The 25,126-nt window shown below is 26.0% G+C and overlaps 1 protein-coding gene and 1 non-coding gene across 2 annotated transcripts; both read right to left on the bottom strand.

Moving 5' to 3' along the window:
• Positions 1 to 12,758: 12,758 nt before the first annotated feature.
• On the bottom strand, positions 12,759 to 12,830 carry TRNAC-GCA. The gene has a single exon. It is a non-coding gene; the product is annotated as a tRNA-Cys (tRNA).
• An 883-nt stretch (positions 12,831 to 13,713) lies between these two features.
• Positions 13,714 to 14,292, bottom strand: LOC113851497 (dirigent protein 22-like). The gene has a single exon (XM_027481994.1). It carries the CDS (start codon positions 14,275 to 14,277, stop codon positions 13,714 to 13,716), a length of 564 nt encoding a protein of 187 aa, XP_027337795.1. The 5' UTR covers positions 14,278 to 14,292.
• Positions 14,293 to 25,126: the final 10,834 nt, after the last annotated feature.

Genomic DNA, 25,126 nt, shown 5'->3' with positions numbered 1-25,126 from the left:
GACATATATTTTGGCACATTGCTAATCGTGGGATTAAAACATAATTTGATAAGATTATAAAAATCAAAATCTAATTTTTTTAAAAATATTAAGATTGAAAAATTATATGAAGAATAAAAATATATTTAAATCTTAAATAAATTTAGTTTAAGAACAAGAGAGACAACTTGATTGAGTCAAATTTCTAAAAAAAAAATCTGGAATATTTTTTATACAAGTGTGATTCGAATTCAAGTTTTGTTTTGTTTTTTTTAAGAATTAGACACATATCCATATCACCTGAATCAACTAAAGGTGATAAATTAAGTGAATTTAAATACACGAACATAGTAATAATTTGAGTTATTATTCACACATTTTAACTCTAAAGAATTTTTACGTGAGGGAAGATATTGTAGATAGACACTTTTTTCGGCTTTGTTTCAGAAGGGTTTTCCTCCAATCTCAGAACTCTTGATCTCAAGTCATTGCGATGACCATTGACGAATTGCGCCTCATTTGTTTGATTCATTCCTTATTTGGATTTTCATTCATCGCCGTTCGTTTTCATTTCTTCTAAATTAATACCAAATTATGAATTATGAGTATAGATTATAGAGTAATTAATTCGTTAATGGGCCAATTCAAAGATGTAAGAACCAATATTATGATGACATCGCTTTTAAAAAATTGGAGCCTTTTTAATAAGGAAAAAACCCCCAATTGACTATTGAACGTCATATCCTATTTTATTATTACTTTAATTACGAATTGCTTGACAAAATTATTCTATATATATATATTGATAAAACATCAAAGGTATTAGGTATAAAATTTATTAAAATAATACTTTTAATTTTTTTTTGTTAAAAATAAATATTATCAGTCAAATTGTTCAATTTTAAATCTTTATAGAATAAATCACGTTTACCGAATTTTACACAATTTAAATATTTAAAAATGTATAAATACAAATATTAATGATAATATATATTAATAAATAATTTTTTAGGCTTATAAAAATTGACTAGAGGATTTCCAATCCTATTAGCCGCCGGTTATAATTTGTTAAAGTATGGGTCAATAGCTAACGTAAAAAAGAATTTTAAGACTAAAACATACTTATAGTTAATTATTAGTTCAGAGTTATTAATCTTCATCTTTGCACATATAAAAGTATTAATAAGCGTAAAATTACACATCAATTTATTATACTTAAATACTCAATAACTTTAATATTACATTTTATAAACACTGTATTAACATTGTTATAAATAACATTTTTAATATAATTTTAAATTTTATTAAAGGCAATTGAATATGTAATTATACATCTGATTAATTAAGAAACACAAAGTTCATGCATTAAAATTGCAGCTGCTTAAGAATGACATTCATGTTTCTAGGATTAATTTTAGTTAGTGACCTATCAAGAACAATCCTCCATGAAAATGATAAAACTTTCGAAAGAAAAAGACTCTTCTAGCTAAAAGCTCCTGAAAGAAGAAAAATCTGAAGAAAGCCCCTCCACCTGTACACGGTATATATGATGAATATTTCGTAATTGCTATTGTAATTAATGTCAAAGCTAAAAGGGTAAAGCAATCATTCATTTCATATGTTCAATTTATTTGAGCATTCACCAGTATATATCTTAATTAGACATAATTATTAAAGTATAAATTGTCATAAATATTAATAATTTAATACACATATAATGGTTATGAAATAATGTTAATAATTAAATTTAAAATTAATAAAATATTACATAAAATCAATAATATATATTTCAACACTAAATAAGTAAATCGACTTTAATATTAAGTAAAAAATAATAAATAAAATTTATTACAAAAGTTTAATAATAATTTTGTATCTTAAAAATATAAAATATAATAACGATTTTAACATATTATTTTAACTATTTTTAAAATTTTAGCCTGTACTCATCCAGTTTGAATATTCTATGATAGTACACCTTTAAAATATACTTACAATTATTGGTGTCATTAACAATTCATAATGCTAGAAAACTAAATTTTGGTTAATTCAGTTTATAATTAATTTGCTTCATCATGTCTAAAGTGAAAATAGTGAAAATAAGCTAAGTTTCACCAAAAATAAAATGTTAGTATAAATTTAGTTTCGGTAAACAAATGTACACTGACAACTAATTAATATATCTACGATTTAATTTTCTAATACACACTTATTTATAATTTTTAATTATGATTTTGATAATAAATATTCTATCGCGTACAAAGCTAATCATAAAACTATATGTTTTAACCATGATTGTGAATGTGGTAAAGTTAATAAGCTAATTTTTAACTTATTTGATTAATTTAAAAGTTTATTTGATCAAACTAGAGTTATTTGATAAAATAAACTTATTTTATTAGCTTTCTCATTTTATATTACTTTATGAATGTGCTTTATACAAATAGTACTTGAGAGCTGGATGTTGAATAGTTAAATAAAATTTAAGAGTTTGGGAAATTAAAACAGTTAGGAGATTAATATAATAACAAGAAAAATGAAAAATGAAATATGTTATTAGCTTATAAACTCAAATGCTTTACGAAGTAATGTTCAAAAAGATACTACAAATAATACAATCTACTTAAATAAATTTATTTTTTTAATATATATATATATATATATATATATATATATAAGTTAGTTTTAATTTGATTAAACAAAATTTTTAAACCAACCAAACAAGTTAAAATTCGATTATTTATTTTATAAAATTAATTTATATAGAAAAAAAAAGCACTAATTGAGTTAAAGCTTTAATCATAAATAAATAATAAGTTTAATTATGTTTTTTTTTATCTTTGTAAAAGTAGTACCTTTTGGAATTGTTAAGATTTAGTGTTGATATTTTCAAAATGCAAGATTTATTTTTTTATTGTCAACTATACTTTGTTAAAGACAAATGATAAATTGAATACGAAATTTAACTCATCACTATCATGTAATAATCATTTTTTATATTTTATTTTTAATAATTAATATTTATAAAAAAAGTCTCTAAATTTTGTATATTATTTTAAAATTAATATTTAGTCTATCTTCTTCAACCTTTCTCCATTTCTCTCTCTCTCTCTTAATCAATCTTTCACGAACTCTAGCAAACAACAATAACTTTTCTAACCCAGGAATCTTATTGAAGATGTTGCCAACCATGATCAACAACGCCTGCATTACAAGTAATCATTAGTCCCCTTTCCTTTAGGTAATAGGAATTGCACTGCCCTACCTAGTTCAAACATCTAGCCAAACTAAGGGTTCTACCTAAACCTCTTAGACTCCCTGAATTGTACCTATGTCTTACTATCTCACCTTGACATCAATATGATTTTCTTAAACAAGCTTCAACTAGGTTAATTTATCTATGTGGAACGCTTTCACTTCAATTTTCTCTCTTTTATCAGCTAGGTCAATAGGTTAGGATTAGGGTTCTCTCATCCAAGTGTTTCAGTAACAAGTTGTATATCTTGTTACCTTGTTTTGCTCCACTATCTAATTTTGAATTTTGAGAAGAATGACATGCTATGTTACAAAAATGACAATTTAAGGAAATTTTAAAAATTAAGGAGACAGAGAGATGTAACAATTTTTTTAGGAGTGTGTTATATTAAACATGCTCTTGGAGACATCATAGATATGACCCTTGATAGCCATGAGCTAGGGCTTCTCAATATTAGAGGTGTTGTAGGCCTTGAGATCCTCGGTGGCATGTTATCCTTCATACGGCAGTGGTGATTAGAGGAAGATTCAAAGAGACATGAAACGACGTAGTAAAGGAAAAAAAAAAAAAGAGTGAGGAGCATGAAGAAGGTAGCAAGAGAGAGGCTTGTGTAGGTAATAACGATATCCTTGAGAGTCTCTTACAGTTACAAAGTCATAACCACATGATTGAGAGAGAAGAATAAAGAAAGAAGATAAATCATCCAATTGTAAGAACTCATTTTAGTAGTTGATTTTAAGATTTATGGTGAAAAGGATTAATGGACATAAAAAAAAAAAAGAAGAGTAAGAGGAAAGTATTAAGGGAACTACTCAAATTATGATATCCAAAACTAAGTATTGATTAGATCCTGTTGAAGAGAGGTTTTGGCCTAAAAATGAAATTCCAACCATGAGAGAGAGTGATGAAGCCTCATGCAAAGAGATATGGAAGTTGAAAAAGAAATAACTAAAGAAATTTTTGTAAATTTCAATATTTAAATAATAAATATTAAAAATAACATTAACATGAAAGTGATGAACTAAACTTTCATTATCTATCTCAATATTTGATATAACACAATTAATGTTTGGACTAAATCCTTTCATTTTAAAATTTGTTAAAAATTTTAAATCCTAACAATTTTTTTTAAGAAATTATCTCAAAATATACTACTTTTATAGGGATAAAAATATAATTAAGACCAAATAATAATACAAAAAATATGCAATATTGCACCTAATATTATTAACAAAATAAAATAAAATTCCAAGAATTGATCTACATGATGATTAAGTTTTGGTTTTACACTTTTACTTATGTCTAATTTTCAAATTTTTAGTTCTTAATGTCACATTATATGAAAAATAATAGTACATGCATCATAAGCACAATTATTGAAAAGCTTAATGCTTCACAAATTATATATATTGGTAATTATATATATATATATATATATATATATATATATATATATATATATGGAGAAAGATTTTCTTACACCGGTGTAAATCTAAAAATTTTTACACTCAATCTGAGTCTTTCATTTAATTTAAATCTATCGGCAAGTGAAGTAATAAATTATAACTCGTTAGATTTAAGTTAAATGAAAGATTTAGATTATGTATAAGAGTTTTTGACTTACACCAGTGTAAGAAGATCCTGCCCCCATATATATATATGGGTTACGATTCATTAACATCAGATGTAAGTCTTACACCAAATCTCAACCGTACAAATAAATAATTTAATGGTTGAAAAGTTACTTGTTATTTGATCAAACTAATAAAGTTCAAGTGCATAAAAAGATGTGATTTTTTAACAGTTAGATTATTGATTTATACGATTGAGATTTAGTTACACCTAGTGTCAATGGAACATATATATATATATATATATATATTCGTGTTCCTCATCCTGTTCCTTTTCTTCTTTCTTTTCTTCTTTTTTGTCTTCCTCATTTTTTTCTCATTTCATTCATATGACATAAATTTGTTTATTCTCTATCCTCCAATGGCAACTAAGCAATTGAGCAATATCACTTTCCATTTTGCTCCATGATTATAGATTATGATACACATCATCAACAATTCACAAATAACAGAACTTTATATATATATATATATATATATATATATATATATATATTACTAAAAAAATATTAAAATTTTAGAATCTAATTTTTACAAACTTTTTTCTAGTGTTTGAGTTGGATAAATCTTGAAAAGTTATATAACATAAAAATATAATTTATATAAATTTGAGTTATATGCTAAAAGTTATGTCTCTTTTAATTACAACGTTAAACATAATAAAATTTAAATTCTTTTATTATTTTGTATATTAGTTCTTTGAGAAAATAATATCTTTTAAAAAAGATATACTTTATACCTTAGTTCTCTAAGAGAATTGACGTAAAAAATAATGTTTCCTACGTTAATACTTTCTACATTTATCATAAATTAATTTACTACAAAATTCTAACTTTCTTTCGATAATATTAACAAATTTAAGTTTTACCCATTTAGTTTAAGAGATTCAACCAAGACAACGACAACAAATCTGATTAAAAGTAGAAGTGATGATAAAATTCAAAATAATCACTTAGATTATTGATATTAGTGTTATAATTTTATCTTTTTATCTGAATTTATTAACAACAATACTTCTAATTTTAAACTTTTTTACCGATTAATCTTAGTTATATTTACAAAAATCAACGGTACATTTTTAATTTCACTATGTTTATTAAAAAATATTACTTTCACTTCGTGCAACCAATGAAGGCTATGGTCAATGTATGTTTGCAAATATAATTCACTTTAACACGAGCCATCAAAATAATAATCGAATGACCTGCGTTCTTCGATCCTCAGCGTACCTTTTCTTCTTACACGCAACATTTGTACTTCTTTTTAAAGACAAACCAAAGTTCAAAGCAAACCTTTAACCTGTTCACTACATGTAGCAGTAGTACCTTCTCCTTCCACCCTGTTTTCATACTACATTCATAATGTTTCAATATTTCTTTCTTTATACTCACTTCACATTTCTTTAATTTTTCACTTAACATGTTAGGTATTTTTAAATGAAAATTATACAACATATTCTTTCTAACATACTTTTATTTTTTAAAATTATAAATAAAATATAATTAAAAAATGTATTGCTAATATTTGTTTTTCAAATATATATTTCTTTCAGTTGAGTATAAATTGTGTGCAAAATACTGCTTTCTTGTTCTCTTGCAAATGCAACTTTACACGTTTTTACTAATACATACAACCGCAACAACTATCCAAAATCTAGAAAATTAAAGAAAATATTACAACTCTGAGTTGTCACAAACTCATGTTCTCCAGCATAACCCATGAAATAGTAAGTGGAACTTTTGATTTTTGGATCTTCATTTTTTGTCCCTGCTTGATTCGAAGAAAATCTTACCACTAAAAAGAAATTTCAAAGTAGACAGAGTCCCAGTTTGACTAAGGCCAATGCACCCACCAAAATTTGATTTTAGAGGTGATCAAGATTGTGATTTGGCGATTATGGCTACAATCAAAAGCTTGCTACCAAAATAGAGTTGCTAATTAAACAAGTGGTTGCATTTTCTTGCTCCTTATATTTAGCACTTTATTCCTTCTGAAGATTACTAATTTTGAAAGATTAGTTCTGGTAGTTCAGTTGTATTCTGCCGACAAAGATAAACTTATAGATATCATATACTTTATATTAGTTGCCCCTTCCTCATAATCAAAGAAATTATAATCTAAAATGGTTAGAACTGTATCTTTTGATCAATTATTTGGACAAATAGCTTTCTTTTTTCCTTTTTTAATCATAAAAGCTGTTTTCATACTGTTATCGTATACCCACCAACTACTATTCTTAATTTTAATTTATCTTAATTTTGATTTATTACAGAAGTCTCACTATTATCCTCTACCTACCAACTAAGGTGTGATTTTGTCCATTGTTAAAGACACCCAATGGATCTTCATTGACTTTTCTAATTCAAACGGCACCAAATAGATCCTTATTAATAATTCTAGAAGCATGCTTTCTAGCTAGACGGCTAGGCCCAGTGCCAGAGCTACCACATTTCAAAATCATTGACTAGGAAATTTAACATTACTCTAAAGACCCGTGCAGCATGGGCAAGTTCCAGAGTAACACTAACCTAGCAGAATGTAAATATTAATTATTAATTATAAGGATTTTTTTTTATTAAAAATCACATAATAGATAAATTAAAAAATATAATAATAATATTTTTACAATTTTTTAATTATTATTACTATTATTTGTTAAATTTTAATCATTAACTTCAAGAGAATCAAGACATCATTTAGAGCAAAAGAAATCGATTGGAGATCGATGGGCCGAATATCAAAGTGGGCAAAGATTTTTTATTGGGCCAGCCCTATTCAGACATGGTAGATACAGTAAACTGCATACACACAAGAACCTGCTTAAATTTATTACAGAAAAAAAAAATCAAAGAAAATTGACCAAAATTGTTTTATATAACTTTTCAAAAATTTAAAAAGTGTAAACTAATTTTAACTTACGAAAGAAATATTATTTATTTGTACTATTTTTTGTCACGATACGCGATTTTGGTTTCTTAATTTTAATTACTTACATGCACGCAACATTTATTTGTGTTTGTTTGCATTTCTTCTTTATTTGCTTCTTTGATTGCCCTTTTCTTATATATATATATATATATTATACATCCATGATCGTTACTGAGAATGGACTAGAATACAAGACAGAAAATGTTTGTGCATGATTACTGACTGTTATTTTGTTTTTAGATATTAATGCAGGATAAATAATGAAGATTAGAATTATCTCTTCTAATTAGATGGTCCAGTCAATATATTTTACACTTTTACTTAAACAAAAATAAAACAGTAAAATTTTATTTGATTAGACCGTTTAGTATATGCAAAAAAAAAAAAAAAAAAAAAAATCCTGATCCCAAATAATGCACAGGAAAGAAAAATAAAAAATCCAAAAGTGTACCTAAAAATATCCTACCGGATGTTAATGGCCATTTACTCTGTCCTTCCTCCCTCATCATGATTTTAAAACCCATCAATAGGCTAATATTCTTTGGGATATGTAACACCCCATATGCATGACCTTTAGTAAATAGCTGTTTTTTGTTTCTACTAATGCTCACTTATCTTCTAATTAATTTACAATGGCTTAAAACAATATACTTCAACATAATATTCTGATCATATTTAGCATGTCTTATTAGTCTCTAATTGTAACATCCTTATTTTGTAATTTATTATTTTTGCAATTAATATTAGTTATTTGTGCATGTTATTTGAAATTAGAATTGTTTAATTGATTTGAACTATGGGATATCTCGCTGTAACGAGAATGAGGCGGTGAAAATGGAACATTCTAGAGCCCTCTCGCTGTAGCTAGAATCTCTTGCTGTAGTGAGAATGTTACTCTCTCGCTGTAGCAAGGAGCTCTCGCTGTAGCTAGAATGACAGACAACAAAGGAAGAAAACTTCTGATTTTTTCGATGTAGCGAGAAAGTCACGAGTTTGAGAGATATTTAAGGAACTCTCGCCCTAAAATCTTTATTTTCAACCAAATCACATATCCCTCTCCATTCTCTTCGTTCTCTCTCTCTCTCCTTTCTTAGAGAAAACCTCTAATAACTCTGAATCTTCTTCAGATTTAAGCTCAAACAACCGTTCTTCTTGGATCTAAGTAAGTTTCTCGGAGCTCAGATCTATATTTCATTCCTTTTCTTTGGTTCTCTTCTCATCTTAATATCTCTACCTCGAAATACTTAAAAAATCTTATCTTTTGGAAGATCTCTTCGTGGATAGTGTGGAATCTCTCCGTAGATCACTCAGAGAACTAGTTTAAAGGAACCGTTATTAGGTAAGGGGAGTATTTTCTAGCTGTAGTTATATATGTATATATAGATCTAGTGGTTCTTTGAGAAATATGAGTATCTTACATAGTAAAGTTTTGTAAATTTTGATAGTATCATATGACAAAGGTGTATTTTGATATAAAGAGAGTTTTGAGTTTATTTTAAGCTGATAATATCAGATTTTTAGAGAAAATATAGGCTTAAGTAGTATTAAGAGATTTTAGAACTGAGTTCCTTAAGATGTATATGAATTAAGTAATAAAAGATATACTATAATGAACTTTAGGTTATGAGACTATATATTGAGATTATACGAGCTGGGCTGAGTCCGAAGGTGTTCGACCCTCGACATATTGTATTGATTGTATGATGTGATATTGCGTGGTAGTCTCTGTGATAAGTTTGATATATTGTATTGGTTGCGTAATATGACTTTGTATGACAACTTTACATGTTGAACTGGTAGAATTATGGAAATGAATGAAGTGTTGAATGAAAGTGAAAGCATGTGATGTATGAATGAGAAATGAGAATATGATTTAGAAAGAATATGAGGAGTGATTATAATGCATGAGTCCATGCAACTTGAAACAGAGTGATTATGATATAAATTATAGCACATTGAAAAGGGTGTGTTATCATATATATTGTAATCCATGAATTTATATAAATTATGACTCATGAATCATGACATGCTGATTGATATATAGAATGTGGAATGAGAAATATTGAGAATGAGAAAGAGAATGAGTATAGATAGTATAGAAATACACTGGGGTATAGAGTTAAGGAGAAGATTTGGAAAATCTTGGAGAAATGAGAATGGTGAATGTTAACAATGAAAATGGTGCACAATAAATGATTGAAAATAAACATTCACAGGCCACACCCTCATCTCCCGACGAAGCTCCTGACTATACTTTTGCTAAAAGGGGCCAGGTCGGCACATGTGTATCCGTGATGTTGTGGCCAACTAGCAGCTATCTATGCTAGAAGTCCTCAAGGGATCCCAGGGGCAATTATTATGATAAAAAGTGATATAGATAAGATGTGGTAAAGAATATGTATGATATGATATATGTATCGTAGCAGACCAGTTCATGTTGTTATGATACGTGTGTTGTAGTACATCGACGGGTGTTACTGGGATAGATGTATCGTGACACATGAATTGAAATAATATGATACATATATAATAACATACAAGTCAACATAGAAATGTATGTATAATGAGTGAAATGTTATATGTGCTTGATGAATGATTGTATGATTATATGTATTTGAATGAGAATGAATTAGAATAAAGTATTAAGCTACGACTCTAATTATTATTATTAGTTAAGATATACTAAAAGAAATTTAGTGAGCGGAAAATACTCACCCTTACTGATTATTTCAGGTAATGAAAGAGAAGAAATATAGACAAATGATCCGTTCTAGGGTTATACTCATCAAGGAGTTGTAGGAAAGGAACTGTTTGGATATAATAAAATTTTATGAAATAGATGTATAAATCTTTAATGTATTTTCATTTATTTTAAAAGAGAAATCTTGTGTTAAGAATATATTTGTATATTTCTGAAGAAATATTGTAAATTTGTCAGATTTTCTAATTCGTGTTCCCATACTGTACTATTTAAACAAAATATACAAATTTTGCTAATTATATTTTAATAATATTAGTGTTAAATATAAATTAATTTCAATATAAAAGAAGGATGTTACACTAATTCTTTTCGTGAACCCATGCAGAGGAATTTGGTAGCCATGGTTTGTGGTTAGAGTAAGTTAAGTCTTGCTGCTACAAAGTTGGAATGAAGATAAAAGAGAGAATGAATGAAAAGATTTATGAACGGTGAGGGCTAGTGGGAAAAATTTGGACATGGCTAAATGGAAAATAAGAGAAAGTTGATTCATGACAATACAAAATATATACAATGGGATCGACAAAAGAATAAATTCGCATATGTTAAACTAAGGATTACTTTTTTTTTTTTTTTTTTGCTATTAAAACTGAGGATTACCTTTAATATGCCTAAAGTTATTCTCTAAATATCTACATATTTTTGTCCTAAATAAAATTTAGCTACAATTAGGTGAATATATAATTTCATAATTTTATATATTTTTATTTATATATCATTCTTCTAAACAAGTGAAAAATTGTACTCTCAAACACTGTAAGGTCTCATTTGGTAGATATAATAGAATGAAATAGATAAAATATGAGTCATTTATAAAATCAGGATAGAACTATAAAATATACTCCTTAGTTTGTATTTGATGTATATTCAAATAAAATAAATTAATAATGTCATCATTACTTATCTATTTCTAACTTAAATTATTTTACAGAATAAAATTTATACTTAAAAAAATGAAATAAGACTATCAAATAAATTTATTAGATAAAATAGAAAAAAGACCTTAACGTTAAAGCAAAATTTCTTCTAACATATTTTTTAGATAGCAAGTTAAACTTAAAATCCACAGTTATTATTGTTTAAATATTTCAAAAATTAAAAAATATTTATATTTTTTTAAAATATACTATTAATTGTATTATTTATTATTCATATTTAATATAACATTAATAGTTATAATTAGCGCATATACAAATAGTATAAAATGCTTTTTTATCTTTAAAGTACCATATAAATTATCATTTTTTAGACTAATACATGATAAATTTAAAATCATCCACTTAAAAGATTTTGCACTTTATACTTTGATCAACACGTGTAGGTTTAAAATTTTAAACATTTTTAAAATTTTAGTGTACATAAAGACTGTGAAATAGGTGAGATGAATTAAAAAATATATATAAATAACCGTAGTCTAAGGGTACATAAAATAAAAGGTAAATTCATTTACTCTTTTGTTTTTCAGATACGTTCTTAATTTATTCCTAAGTAAAAATGTTACATTTTCTTATCTTTCTTAATTTAATTATGATCTTAGTCTTATTAACTTGTTAGAGTATGTTTACTTTAATCCAAAATTTATGGGAGTTTAATAATAATAATAATAATGAAAAACTATAAATTGGAAGAAAATAAAAATATAATTAACTAACAAAGAGAAGTAATAAATATTTCTAAATTAAAATGTACAGATCTTAAGAAAAAAATTATAATTACTACTATAGTATTTTATTTTGTCTTATATTCAATTTTAGTCTTTATATTTAATGTGCAATTTTATTTTTTTTATCTTAATTATTTATATTTAGTATTTTTTACTTTTTGAATGCTTAAATTAAATAATTCATTCTAAAAAATTTATTCAAAAATTAATAAAATTATAACGAAAAATATGATATTTTATTAATTTATACAAATAAACTATATATATATATATATATATATATATATATATATATATATATATATATATAGAGAGAGAGAGAGAGAGAGAGAGAGAGTATCTAAATAAAAATATAAAATATATACAATATAATAAATGTTTTTTTATTTGAGTAGGGAGATTGAGCCTTCTATTTTCTAATTTGCTGAGTTATCCTTATCAGATAAACCGTCGCAATCTGTTCAATTATGTGACTTCTGATTTTTGAAACTATTGCAATTTGCAAAGCAAAAATATAATAAGCAAAATCTTTAAAATTATTTCAGGGCCCAACCGGGTTCGAACCGGTGACCTCTTGATCTGCAGTCAAATGCTCTACCACTGAGCTATGGACCCAAGTTGTCGGTTAAGTTTGATTATTAATAAATAAAATCATTTCAACTTCAAAATCCTCTGTTGTAATTTCTTACCCGCCACTAACTACCAGTGACAGAATTTCACACGATGAAAATCCGTTAATCACTGTAAAGAATCTCCCTGTGAAAATTGTAGAATAGACATGACAATAATATACATGAATAAATAACGTAAGGAGAACGATGCTAAGAAATATAATTTGGCTTCTGAACGCTAAACCGTTGTAATTACTCAATATTGCTAGTTGACTTAGCTAAAAGTTTATAGAAAAGAGTTTATAAATCTCACAAATTATTTTTAACTTATTAAAATACATTTTATTATTAAATTTATAAATACATATTTAATGTTTAGGTGCAGCTGTATTAATACCCTTTCATTTAACCATTTTATCTTGTTTTCTAAAAGAAAAGATTTATAGAAAAACAAATAATCGTACATGTTGCTGTTATATATAATTTAAATTTCCTTTAAATACTCGTCCTTTACTCTTGTACTCCATTCTTTTTATATTGCACACTGTTTCTTCTTTGACCATTTCAAAGAAATAGAAGTCAAATAACTCAACTATATATAGGATTCACTGAATCACAATAATGATAACACGTTAAAAACAAATAATGAAAAAGTAGGTAAAACTCTACCAATACTTAATCATAGAGCTAACATTGAAATTTGAAACTGAGTCTGTCACATTAACAAAATGAAAAATACATGCAATAATATTATTTTAACCACATATTCTCGTGACGCTTATTATATTAATTTTTTTACTACACATTCTCTTTTCTATTCATGAAATGTGTCACGAGAATATCCTATTAAAATACCATAACTCAAATGCATTTCTCAAAAAACCCATTCAATAATGGGAAACATAAATGTTGTACTCAATTGTAGACCTTGTTTGGATATCAAGAAAGATAGTATTAACTTCCACATATCCCCTAGCAAACCTAAAAGCCCCACTACCACCAATCACAGGCATCTCTCTCACCTTGAGGTTGATGAGGTTCCACCCCAACACGGTGATGTAGCTACCGTTATATTTTCCTTGGGATAAAATGAAGTTCAAAACGGGAACAAGAGCAACCTCCGTTTGTGAAGTTGCAGCATACAACCCCTGAACTCTTCCCACAGCCTTCGAATTACGGTCGGGTCCCAACGTGAGAATGTTGTCCATGACGCCCACCATACCTAAGAAAGTGGTTGTGTTGTATTTGGGTAAAGCATCAACAACGGTAACTGAGGTGGCATTGGTTCCATTGAAGATTTCATGAAAGTAAAACCTAAAATGGCTCATAGTTTGTTTCTTTTCCAACACTGAAGGGTCTACTGAACCCACAAAACCCGTGTCATCTGCTTTCACTATGGTTAAGGCATAGCAAGAGATCATGAGAAGAAACAGCAAGAATTGGGTAGCCATGGTTTTATGGTTATGTTTTGCTATGCAAAGTTGGAATATGAAGGAAAAAAAGATTATCAATGGAAGAATTTATAGGCTGGGAGGGGAAGTGGGAAAAGTTTGGATTTGGTCAATTAGGAACTACGGGAGAGTTTATTAATGACATTACGTTACGGTTTATCATACCCTTTCCTTGTTTGAATAAATTAAAATTCTCCCATTAAATAATTTTGTGTAAGTGTATATCGAAAAAAATATTTGAAATAAATTATTATAGAATATAATATTATATCTATAATATCGAAAGCATGGGGCTATGACTAAAAAGAATGCTGCACAAATTTCAATGATAATAACCATTAAGTAATGAGAGAAACATGAGCAAAAGATAAGTTATAGTATTAAAGTAAAAAGAAATAACAAATAAGAAAGAAAGATTATATATATTAAAATGGGTGAAAACAGCTTTCAGTCAAATTAATCAAAAAGAGATTTTCTTTGCACAGGGATACAAAATTCAATGTGAAACTAAATATTTATTTGGCAGACAGATCTAGATAATATTTTATATACAACGTAGTAATGTTTCTATTTCATAATTTATTCGTTGGATAAAATTATTGTGAGTGATAAAAATATTTTTTTTATAAAAATATAATAAATCTTCAATTAAATATAGAATCAAATAAAAATATAATAACATAAAATAATATATTTTTTATATTATTATATATTTAATAAATAATATAAAAAATGTTATTATTAGTTGTTTAAAAATAAATTTTTAACAATTTTTAAGAAAAGTTTATACTAAAAACATATAGTGAATTTTATAAAAACGTCATTTTATAATAATTATTCACACAATTAAAATTAGTGATTTTATTTATTACAATACCAAATTAATAATTTGTATTTCCCACCGCTTTGATTTCTGCCAAGAGGAATAATTTTTTAAGAGGCTTATCCGAAGTCATTGCGTTGACCAGGTATGCTTAATATGTTTACGATATTTTTTTAATATTTTAAATTTTTTATAATATATTTTTATTATTAACTAAAATTTATTAACAACTATAAAAATTATTATTTTAACATATACTCTAGAACATGTATTAAAAAAAAATCACATCGTTAACATGAATCAAATAATTATTAATGGGTCATTGATGATGTAAGTTCCGTTATTACAATTCTTTCCATTGGAAAAAATAAATAATTAAATAGTAATTCAACAAGGAATGACTAAATTATAGGTAAACCATCGCATCAAGTTTCCTATTGATTAAAATCACATAACTTGTTGACAAAACTACATGAGTGTATTGAATGTCTTGTCAAGATACAAACACAAATATTTATTTTCTCTTTTAAAAATAATTTTCTATTTTTAAAAATAAAATTAAATACAAATTTATATTAAATTTTATTTAAAAAATAAAAAGTTGCTTTTAAAAAGGAAATAAACATGTTCTAAATATTCTAATTTTATTTAACAACTTCAATCGGTCTTTAACGGTAGAAAAACACCTCCTTATATTTAAAATTATAAAAAGTGTTTATAAATTTTTTTTTCTCCTTGTTTACTTGGAAGAATAATCCTCCCATCAAAAGGAAATTTCAAAATGACAAAGTCCTAGGCAACTTTTATATATACTAGTATTTTATCCGTGTATTGCACAACATTTTAATGAGAAAATAATAATTATTAATGTAAAGAAAATTTATTAAAAAAAACTTTTGTAATTACATTTCATTAATTTGTATCAACCAACTAAGCATTACAAAAATTTATTTAAAACTTTTTTATATAATATTTACAGTTATATTTATAACAATGTTTTTTTTATAGTATGTTAGAATCTTAAGACTTTTTATATTTTTAAGGTTTTAATAAATACAGATCAACATTAGATAAAGTTTAACCATAGGTTTTATTCATGATCATTACAAAATTTATTGCAATTAGAAATTATTGACATTGAAACTTGAAAGGCATTCTTATGTAATAATTTAGACATTTAAATTAACGAAATATTTAAATATATATTAAAGGAAAATCAAAATTTTCAATGAAAGCAAAATTATAAACAACTAAGGTTAAACAAAAAACCAAAAGCACATATTCAATATCCTTAAGATGTAAAATCAACTTCTTATGATGCACACCATCTGTGCAAGCTTCTTTCGAATCTTTAATCCCATTAACTCTTCTTATGACATTTAAATGGTTAAAAAATAATTATCAATGACCCTACAACATTATATGAATATCCAAAGCACTATTTATCACATTATTATAAGTATCATAGAAGGAATGATATACAAACCAAAATTTGATCATCAATTCTAGAAGACAACACATCACCAAATGAGATAAATGTAAATCTAAATTGATGAATAACATTAGTAGGTTCATAAAGACGAACGAAAGTTGATGTTGAAAATGTGACTAGTGCAACGATAATCTCTTGTATTTTGTCCCACTTCAAACAAAATATAAAGTTCATATTCACGAAGCATGTCTTTAAATTTATTTATGAATATTTTTCTTATAGATGCTTGGAGTGACCTCACTTTGAGGTTGTTAAGAAAAATAAATTAGTTCAAAATATTATGATTATCCCCTACAAAGTGATGACTAATTCAATAGTAATATAACTCACATGTACATCGAGCAAAACCATTTCAATAGAAATAATATCGTGTTCATTATCATATCTAGTCATACTCCACTTGCGAATTATCCGTGCCTTAATTTTCTATGTTGATCTGAGTGAAGAAATGTCAGAAATCTTGTCCAAACTGGGAGCCATCTTCTATCAATAAAAGGAGTACCAAAATTACTTTCCAAATTAACTTTCAATCATTAAAACCTTAAGGGACAATGAAGAACCTAACCAATTGTTAGTGTTTAAGAAAAAAAATCAAACAATATATTTAAATAAAATATATGAAGTATGAATGAACATGTCTATTCTGAAATAAGAGGATAGAAACATTATTGAGTATTAGATATTATAATTCTAAAATAGACTGAGTCAATTAGTACAAATAAGCAAATAGAAATAAATGGGAGATAGGAAAAACAGAACACTCTATGGAAATAGTTAGACAAACTTCTTAAAATTATTGGAAAGTTGTGAAGAAGGTTTGTAGTAACTATCCATCAAGTACAAATACACTATTTCACATAAATGTTGGTCCTTTAATAGCAAACCGTGCAAACTGAGTTCTTAGTTGGAAATGATTACAAGAAATATTTTTAAAATTATGGATAATTATTTTAAATATAGTAAATATTATTATTCTTTTTTAAAGTATTTTATTTTAATTTTATTTTATTTCTGATTATGCACTGTTAGAGTAATTATAAGAAAAATATTCAATTAAATCAATTTGCTCATTTACTATTGAGAAAATTAAAACTAAAGGATATTGTAGAATTTATTAATTTCCCTTGATAATTATTTTTTATTTTATTGTATCTCTAATTTGAATTTTTTTTTATTATTAGAAAGTTTTTTAAAAAAATTATAGGATATACTATGATAATTAGTAAATATTATTATTCTTGTTTAAGATATTTCATTTTGATTTAAGTTTATTTTTTATTATACACTATTAAAGTAGAAAAATACTCTCTCGTGTTAAGCCTAATTATTTTATTTATCTCTAATTTGAAGATTTTTTTATTATTAGAAAGTTTTCAAAAAGAAATACTAACGATTACTCTATAATTTTCCTAGACAATTATTTTTAAAACATTCATTGAAACCCTTACCACCTTTTGTTCAAGGTGAAAAGAAATTTTCATTATGAAAATTTTAAATTTCTTGTCAATTAGTTATTAGAAGAATTAATGCAATTAAACTAATTTACTCATTTATTATTGAGAAAATTAAAATTAAAGGATAGTGTAGAATTTATTATTTTTAAAAACTCTTCAAAAATTTTCCTTATGCGACGTTTATAGAGGTGGATTAGATTAAAAAATAAAGGATTTGTCGTCAAAATTTATTAAAAAAAACTTTAGGAAAATTGTAAAAAGTTATGTTTGAAACAAAAAATGAGTTTGAAAGTCATTGATGTATAAGAAGGTATTAACACCCTACAATGTCTATCTAAATAAGAGTTATGTGCAAATTTATTTTAATTTTGAAAAACATTTATTTAACCCTTAAACAAAAAGTGTTGTTATTTTTATTTTTATGAGAAAAAATTATCTATTGAAATATTATTTTTAAGTGCTCCAAGGAAGGAGACCTCTTGTTTTGCAGCAAGAAGAAGGTTAAGAGAGCCTTAGTTTCTCTTGAAGCTGCGTTGGAAACCAAAATGCAAGAAGATTCCCTAGATGAGAACGTCTCGAATCAAGTACCTTCTAACCCCCAATCGTTTCTTGGCATTATACAAAGATAAGATTCTTGCTAATAATGACTTAGATCTTGTATTAGTGGATGACAAGATTATTAGTTCTGTTTTAGAAGACCTTAATATTTCTCTGGAGTTTGAGGAACTTGTAATTGACAATAAGAATGTCCAAAACCTCTGCTCTGAACTTAAAATCCCTCTGGAGGACTACGAAAAGTGGTGTAATCTTTGAAAACATACGCTAATAATGAAACTCTTAGGTAAATCCATTAGTTTCAATTTTCTGAATAAAGAACTTAATATTTGGGGTAAAAATGATAGTCTAAGAATTTTAACACTACAAGAAAAATCAAATTTAGCTACGAAAATTAGTTATGGAATTATTCCGAAGAAAATCCCTAGCTAATTAGCTAGAGATTAGTTAGGGATAAAAATTTCGTAGCTAAATTCACAAAAATAAGTTGCGCTTTATGGTGAGAAAAAATTGTTTTGATTTAGCTATGGATTAGCTACAGGCTTTTGTGTAGCTAAGAAATTTTTAATTTACCGACGGGTTAGCTAGAAAAAATTTGCATAGCAAAATTAACTTATGGTGGGAATAAGTGGTGCCTTATAGCAGGAAAAATTTGCTTAGGATTAGTTACAGACTTTTGTGTAGCTAAATTTTTTTTAATTTAGCTACCAATTAGCTATAGAAATTTTTGTAGCAAAATAAACTTATAATGGGAATAAGTGGCACCATATGGTAGGAAAAATTTGCTTGGAATTAGCTACGGATTTGCTACAGACTTTTGTGTATCTAAGAAATTTTTAATTTAGCTATGAATTAGATAGAAAAAATTTCCTAGCAAAATTAACTTATGGTGGGAATAAGTGAAGCCTTATGATGAAAAAAATTTGCTTGAGATTAGCTACATACTTTTGTGTAGCTAAAAATTTATTAATTTAGCTAAGGATTAGCTACAGAAATTTTTTATAGCAAAATAAACTTATGGTGGAAATTAGGGATAGAAACAAGACAGACCAGGCCATACTTTATTCTAAACAGGCTCGACTTGTCACATAATTATTAGGCTGAGCCTTGCCTATTACCTGCTAAAGGCTTTATTTTCAGTCTGACCTGACCTATTTAAGTGGCCTGACTTGACCTAAAGCCTGTAACAAAGTCTGTTACAAAAAATATTTTAATATTAATAAAAATATAAATATTTTATTATCAAATTAGTTTACATATTTTTAAAATTTTCATCTATGTTATTAATAATTATTAAATAATTATAATAATATTTATATAATTTTATAAATAATTTTTAAAATATTATTTAAGCATTAATTATAAATATTTTATATTAATAAATTTTATATTTATATATTTTTTTTGGATTAATTTTTTAAAATTTATTTAAATATTAAAGATTTTAGTTTTATTTTAGAAACATATTTTGTTTGTTTAAAAACATCGTATATTCAACCAATAAAGTTATAGTGAATACCTAAAATTGATTACAAAAAATAATATTCACATAATTTGTTGAATTAATTAAAAGAAAATTATTATATTTTAAAAAAATAAATAAATTTAAACTTAATGCAATATATATATATATATATATATATATATATATATATAATGACAATAATAATAACTATTAAAGTAAAAAATAATTATAAAATAATTAATTTTATTTGTTTCATTAATTTGTTATTTTAAATTAACAAATAAATATAAAATTAACTACACTATAATATTAATGTAATATAAAAAAAATTACTGATGTAATAAATTAAAACACATATTTATATATTACATATAAATTGATAAATTAACTAATAATTTAATTAAAATACATATAAGTTATAAAAATATATATTATTATATAGTTTATTTATAATTATATTATTTATTACATGGTCAAATTATATATATATATATATATATGTATATATATTATAATAAGTTTTTTATATATATAATGACAATAATAATAACTATTAAAGTAAAAAATAATTACAAAATATTTAATTTTATTTGTTTCATTAATTTGTTATTTTAAATTAACAAATAAACATAAAATTAACTAAACTATAACATTAATGTAATATAAAAAATATTACTGATCCAATAAATTAAAACACATATTTATATATTACATATAAATTGATAAATTAACTAATAATTTAATTAAAATACGTATAAGTTATAAAAATATATATTATTATATAATTTATTTATAATTATATTATTTGTTACATGATCAGATTATATATATATATATATATATATTATAATAAGTTTTTTATTTTATTTTTTATCATTGTTTTATATATTTTTACTTTTGATTAAAATATAATTCATATTTAAGTAAGTTTTATTTATTATAAATAAAAAGAATTATAATATAACATATTAATATAATAATTAAATATTAATAATAATAAAATTAAAAATATGAAAAATTTGTTAATAGAATATTAATATTTTATTTTTATATTTTAATTCATTTAGTTTTGATTGTGTCCTATTTCTGTTCAAAGATTTAGAGATTCTTCAGCTTGCTTAAATATAACAAATATAATAATTTATGATTAAATAAATTTATTTTTTAAACATATGTAATCGTGTATAAAAATTTTTGGTTTCAAATATAATATATTTTTTATTTGTTATAAATAAAAAATATAACATAATATATTAGTAATAATAAAATTAAGAATATATAAAATAAATTAATATAATAATCTTATTCAAAGACTTTGCTACTCTTTAACTTGTTCAAACAAATATAATAATTTACCTTATATTTATATTCAAAGTAACCATAGATAATAATAAAATAAAGATAAAAAATAAGTGCATCAATTCAAACAAAGTTCAACAATATAGTAAAATTTTACAATCAATAACAACAATCCAATAATATTACATCACCAAACTAAATCAAATTGCAATATTCAATAAATTAGCATCAAATCTTCAAAATGATCTCATTTTCTTCTTGAAACTCAAGTACCTTGGAAAAATAAAAGAAATTACTCATATTATTATATCATGACATAATTTAACAAATATAAAGATAAAATTACATTTTAATATATAATACAAATGTTTACAACAATGGAAGAGGAAATACAAATAGAAGCGACAAACAGAGGAAGAAGATAAACAACTATGAACAACAAATAGAGGTGAACAACGATAAGCTAAAAAGAAGAAGATGAAGATAAACAACAAATGAAATAGCTACGGACTAAAATAAAACTTTAGTTGCAGATTTGTGGCATGGGGTCGTACACGTGTCAAAAATAAACCTAATTACTATAGCACGAGGCAAGCAATCAGGATTGTTTCCCAAAGGATCACAGAGATGAATTAATCTATTTGGAGAGTATGTAGGACGGGGGAGTGATATAGAATCAATAAAACAGAATCAAAGTTGAAAGGATTAAATCAATTGAAAAAACACCTAATTCAAGAATCAAGAAACAATAAGCAAACATTCAATCATGGAACCCCAAAATACATATTATTCATGCATTTGATTAACACAAATTTAATTAAACTTAGAAACCTAAAAAAAACCTAATCGAACGTGTTAACTTTCTGAACCACTTAATTAACCTTAATTTCTGAAAATCAATTCATGCACTTCAACCGAAACAAAATAATGAATTGAATTGCCTCTCAAAAATAAATCGAACGAAAACCTTCAGTTCATGATATTAATCAGAATGGAGAGAAACAAGAAATCAGGAAACCCGAATTTAAATATAAAATCTACAAACCGATTCTCATGAATGTTGCATTCCGTTGATCCTTGAACTTTATAAACGAAACTAATCCTCCATGGATGGAAGCTCACGAAAAGAAAAATCTCTTAAAAAATGAGTCCAAAAAAAAAACGTCTTCAAAAAGAAAAACTCCCCATCTTTTATTCAAATCTGACTTTTCAAAATCTTCAACAAAAAACTGTAACTTCCTCCTTCCAATTTGGCCAGGAAACGCATCTGTTATGATTTTTGTTGATCTGCCATTCAAGCCATGGATGTTAGCTTTCCAATTTGGCCGAGATATGACCCAAACACTGTACTAAGGTCCAAAATCCGCAAATTGTGTCTTCTAGCCCAGTTTTGGTCCAATTCTATTTCTAGATGCTATGATTCAGCCTTTAAATCTCTATGAGTGTTGTAGGCCCATCTCTTAGCTTTCAAATGCAATTGGAATCACTCAAATCCGATAACTATAGCATGAGATATTCCCTACACAATAAGCAAAGGTCAAAAGGCTCTAAAATCCAAAAATTAACAAAGTTTAACAATTAAGCCCAATAATATAAAACTCAGCCAAAACAATATAATTAAGCACAATTCACAACTAATTAGGCCTATTACAAAGTTATCACAAGTGTATAAAAATTCATTGATCAGTTTGCTATGGAATAGCTACGAAATAATTGAAGACATTAGCTAGGGATGAGCTACGGATTTGCTATGACATAGTTAGAAACTTTAGCTACGGATTAGCTATGAAATAGCTACAGAATAGTTCGAGACTTTCGCTATGGAATAGTTAGAGACTTTTGCTATGGAATAAGCTATGGATAATCCCTAGCTAATTAGCTACGGACTTGTTATTTTATTTATTGAAAATCAGTTAGGGGTTATCTATGGATTACCTACGGACCTAAAAATTAATAGTTACAAAATAGTTACGGATAATCCCTAACTAATTAGCTATAGACTTGTTATTTTGTTTACTGAATAATCAGCTATGGATTAGCTATAGCGTAGAGACGGAATAATTCAGTAGCTAATCCGTAGCTAATTAGTGACCTGTTTTACGTTACGGACAATTCTATAGCTAATCTGTAACTAAATTTATTAACTACAGATAAGCTATAGATTAGCTAGGAAATTGTTTATAACTAAATCATTTTTTTCTTGTAGTGTAACAATAATTTCTTTCTTGTTAAATTTGAAAATATAGAGGTATAAAATTTTGCCCTCTTCGAGGAACCTTGACTCATTTTAGACCATTACTTGTTAGTTTAGAGATAGAGGCCGTTGTTTAGACTTAAAGATTTAACCTTTAGGATAATAACTGCGTGGGTTTGTATACCAGACCTTCCTTTTGAGCTCTATAATCATAAATTTTTGTAACAGGTAGGTTCTTGCTTAGGGTCAAGGCTAAAAGTTGACCCCCACACTTCTCTCCTTGCTAGAGGTAGATTTGCTAGAATATGTATTGAGTTAGATTTAAATAAGAAACTTATTCCATCTATCAAAGTCTTAAGTCAAGAATTTAGGGTTGAGTATGATGGGCTTCATCTCATGTTTTTCCTGTGGCAAGTATGGGTACAAATTGAAATCCTATATGGACATTCCTAAAACCCCACCAGATAGGACAATCTTTAAATATAAATCCAAGGTATTTAGTTCTAATAATAATGATGAGCCTGTTCCTCCTATTGTTGTCTCTAGTGATGACATTCAGGATATGCTAGAGGATAAGGGTGTTGAGGAACAAAGCAAATTTTGGTCCTTAGATGCTAGTTCATAAACCTTTCAAGAAGAAAATTAGCTAGTCTAGAGTTCCTTCTACAACTACCTTTAATGGTAATGATAAGGAGTCTTCCTTATGTTCTAGCTTTGATATTTTAGGTAAATCCTCTTATGAGGACGATTAGGGACTTCCTTATGAGCAAATAACTCTAACTCTATAATAGGAATAGAGAATTCTACTTTCTTCAAATCTAGGCCTGCTGGTAAAAAATTACTTGACTCTAATGTCCATAAGTTCCCAAAGAAAGGTTCCAAAATTAAAATAAAATCTCAGGCTGAGAAAGCTGGAGGAGAAGGAGCTCTTATCTCTCAGTCTGAAAGACCCCTAGACAAAGAGTTTGGTCCAAGTTCCTTGCCTGTTAATAGTATGAATAAGCAAGTCTTTGCTTTAATGCATCAAAATATAAAAAGAAATAATTAAAAACCTTTCCCAAGGCTACTTCATTAAGGATTTACTACAGATGAACCTCATTAAAGGTTGGGCTCATTAAAATGAGCTAGCCACATCCCCAACAGACAAACCTCCTGATAAGGATCCTCTGATGGACATAATGGTAGGTAATGATACTAGTTTAGGGGCATATGACCTCAGTTGTTGGATTTTAATTTAGAGTCTCCTTTGGATCAATTAGATGCCTAATATTTCCCCTCTATCTTTATAATTTGCTTATTTTGAAACTGCTACAGGGGTGCTACAAATAAGCCTTTTGCTAGACTTGTCAACGACCTCATAGTCATTTATAAACTTAATTTTGTAGCCTTTTTTAACCTTAGGTTAGTCTTGACAAAGCTGATATGATAATTAACAAAATTAATTTAGATAGAACTAAGAAAGTAAAGGGCAGTACTGTTAACCTTCATTCTGTTCAAAATTTTATTGATTGCCTTTTTTATTATGGTTTGCATGATTTATGTTTTAAGGGATCTCTTTTTGCTTGAC

Source organism: Abrus precatorius, unplaced genomic scaffold (genome assembly GCF_003935025.1).
Source record: "Abrus precatorius isolate BTA unplaced genomic scaffold, Abrus_2018 Scaffold9, whole genome shotgun sequence".
Classification (NCBI taxonomy): Eukaryota; Viridiplantae; Streptophyta; class Magnoliopsida; order Fabales; family Fabaceae; genus Abrus; species Abrus precatorius.
This window is presented reverse-complemented; position numbering and strand designations above follow the sequence as displayed.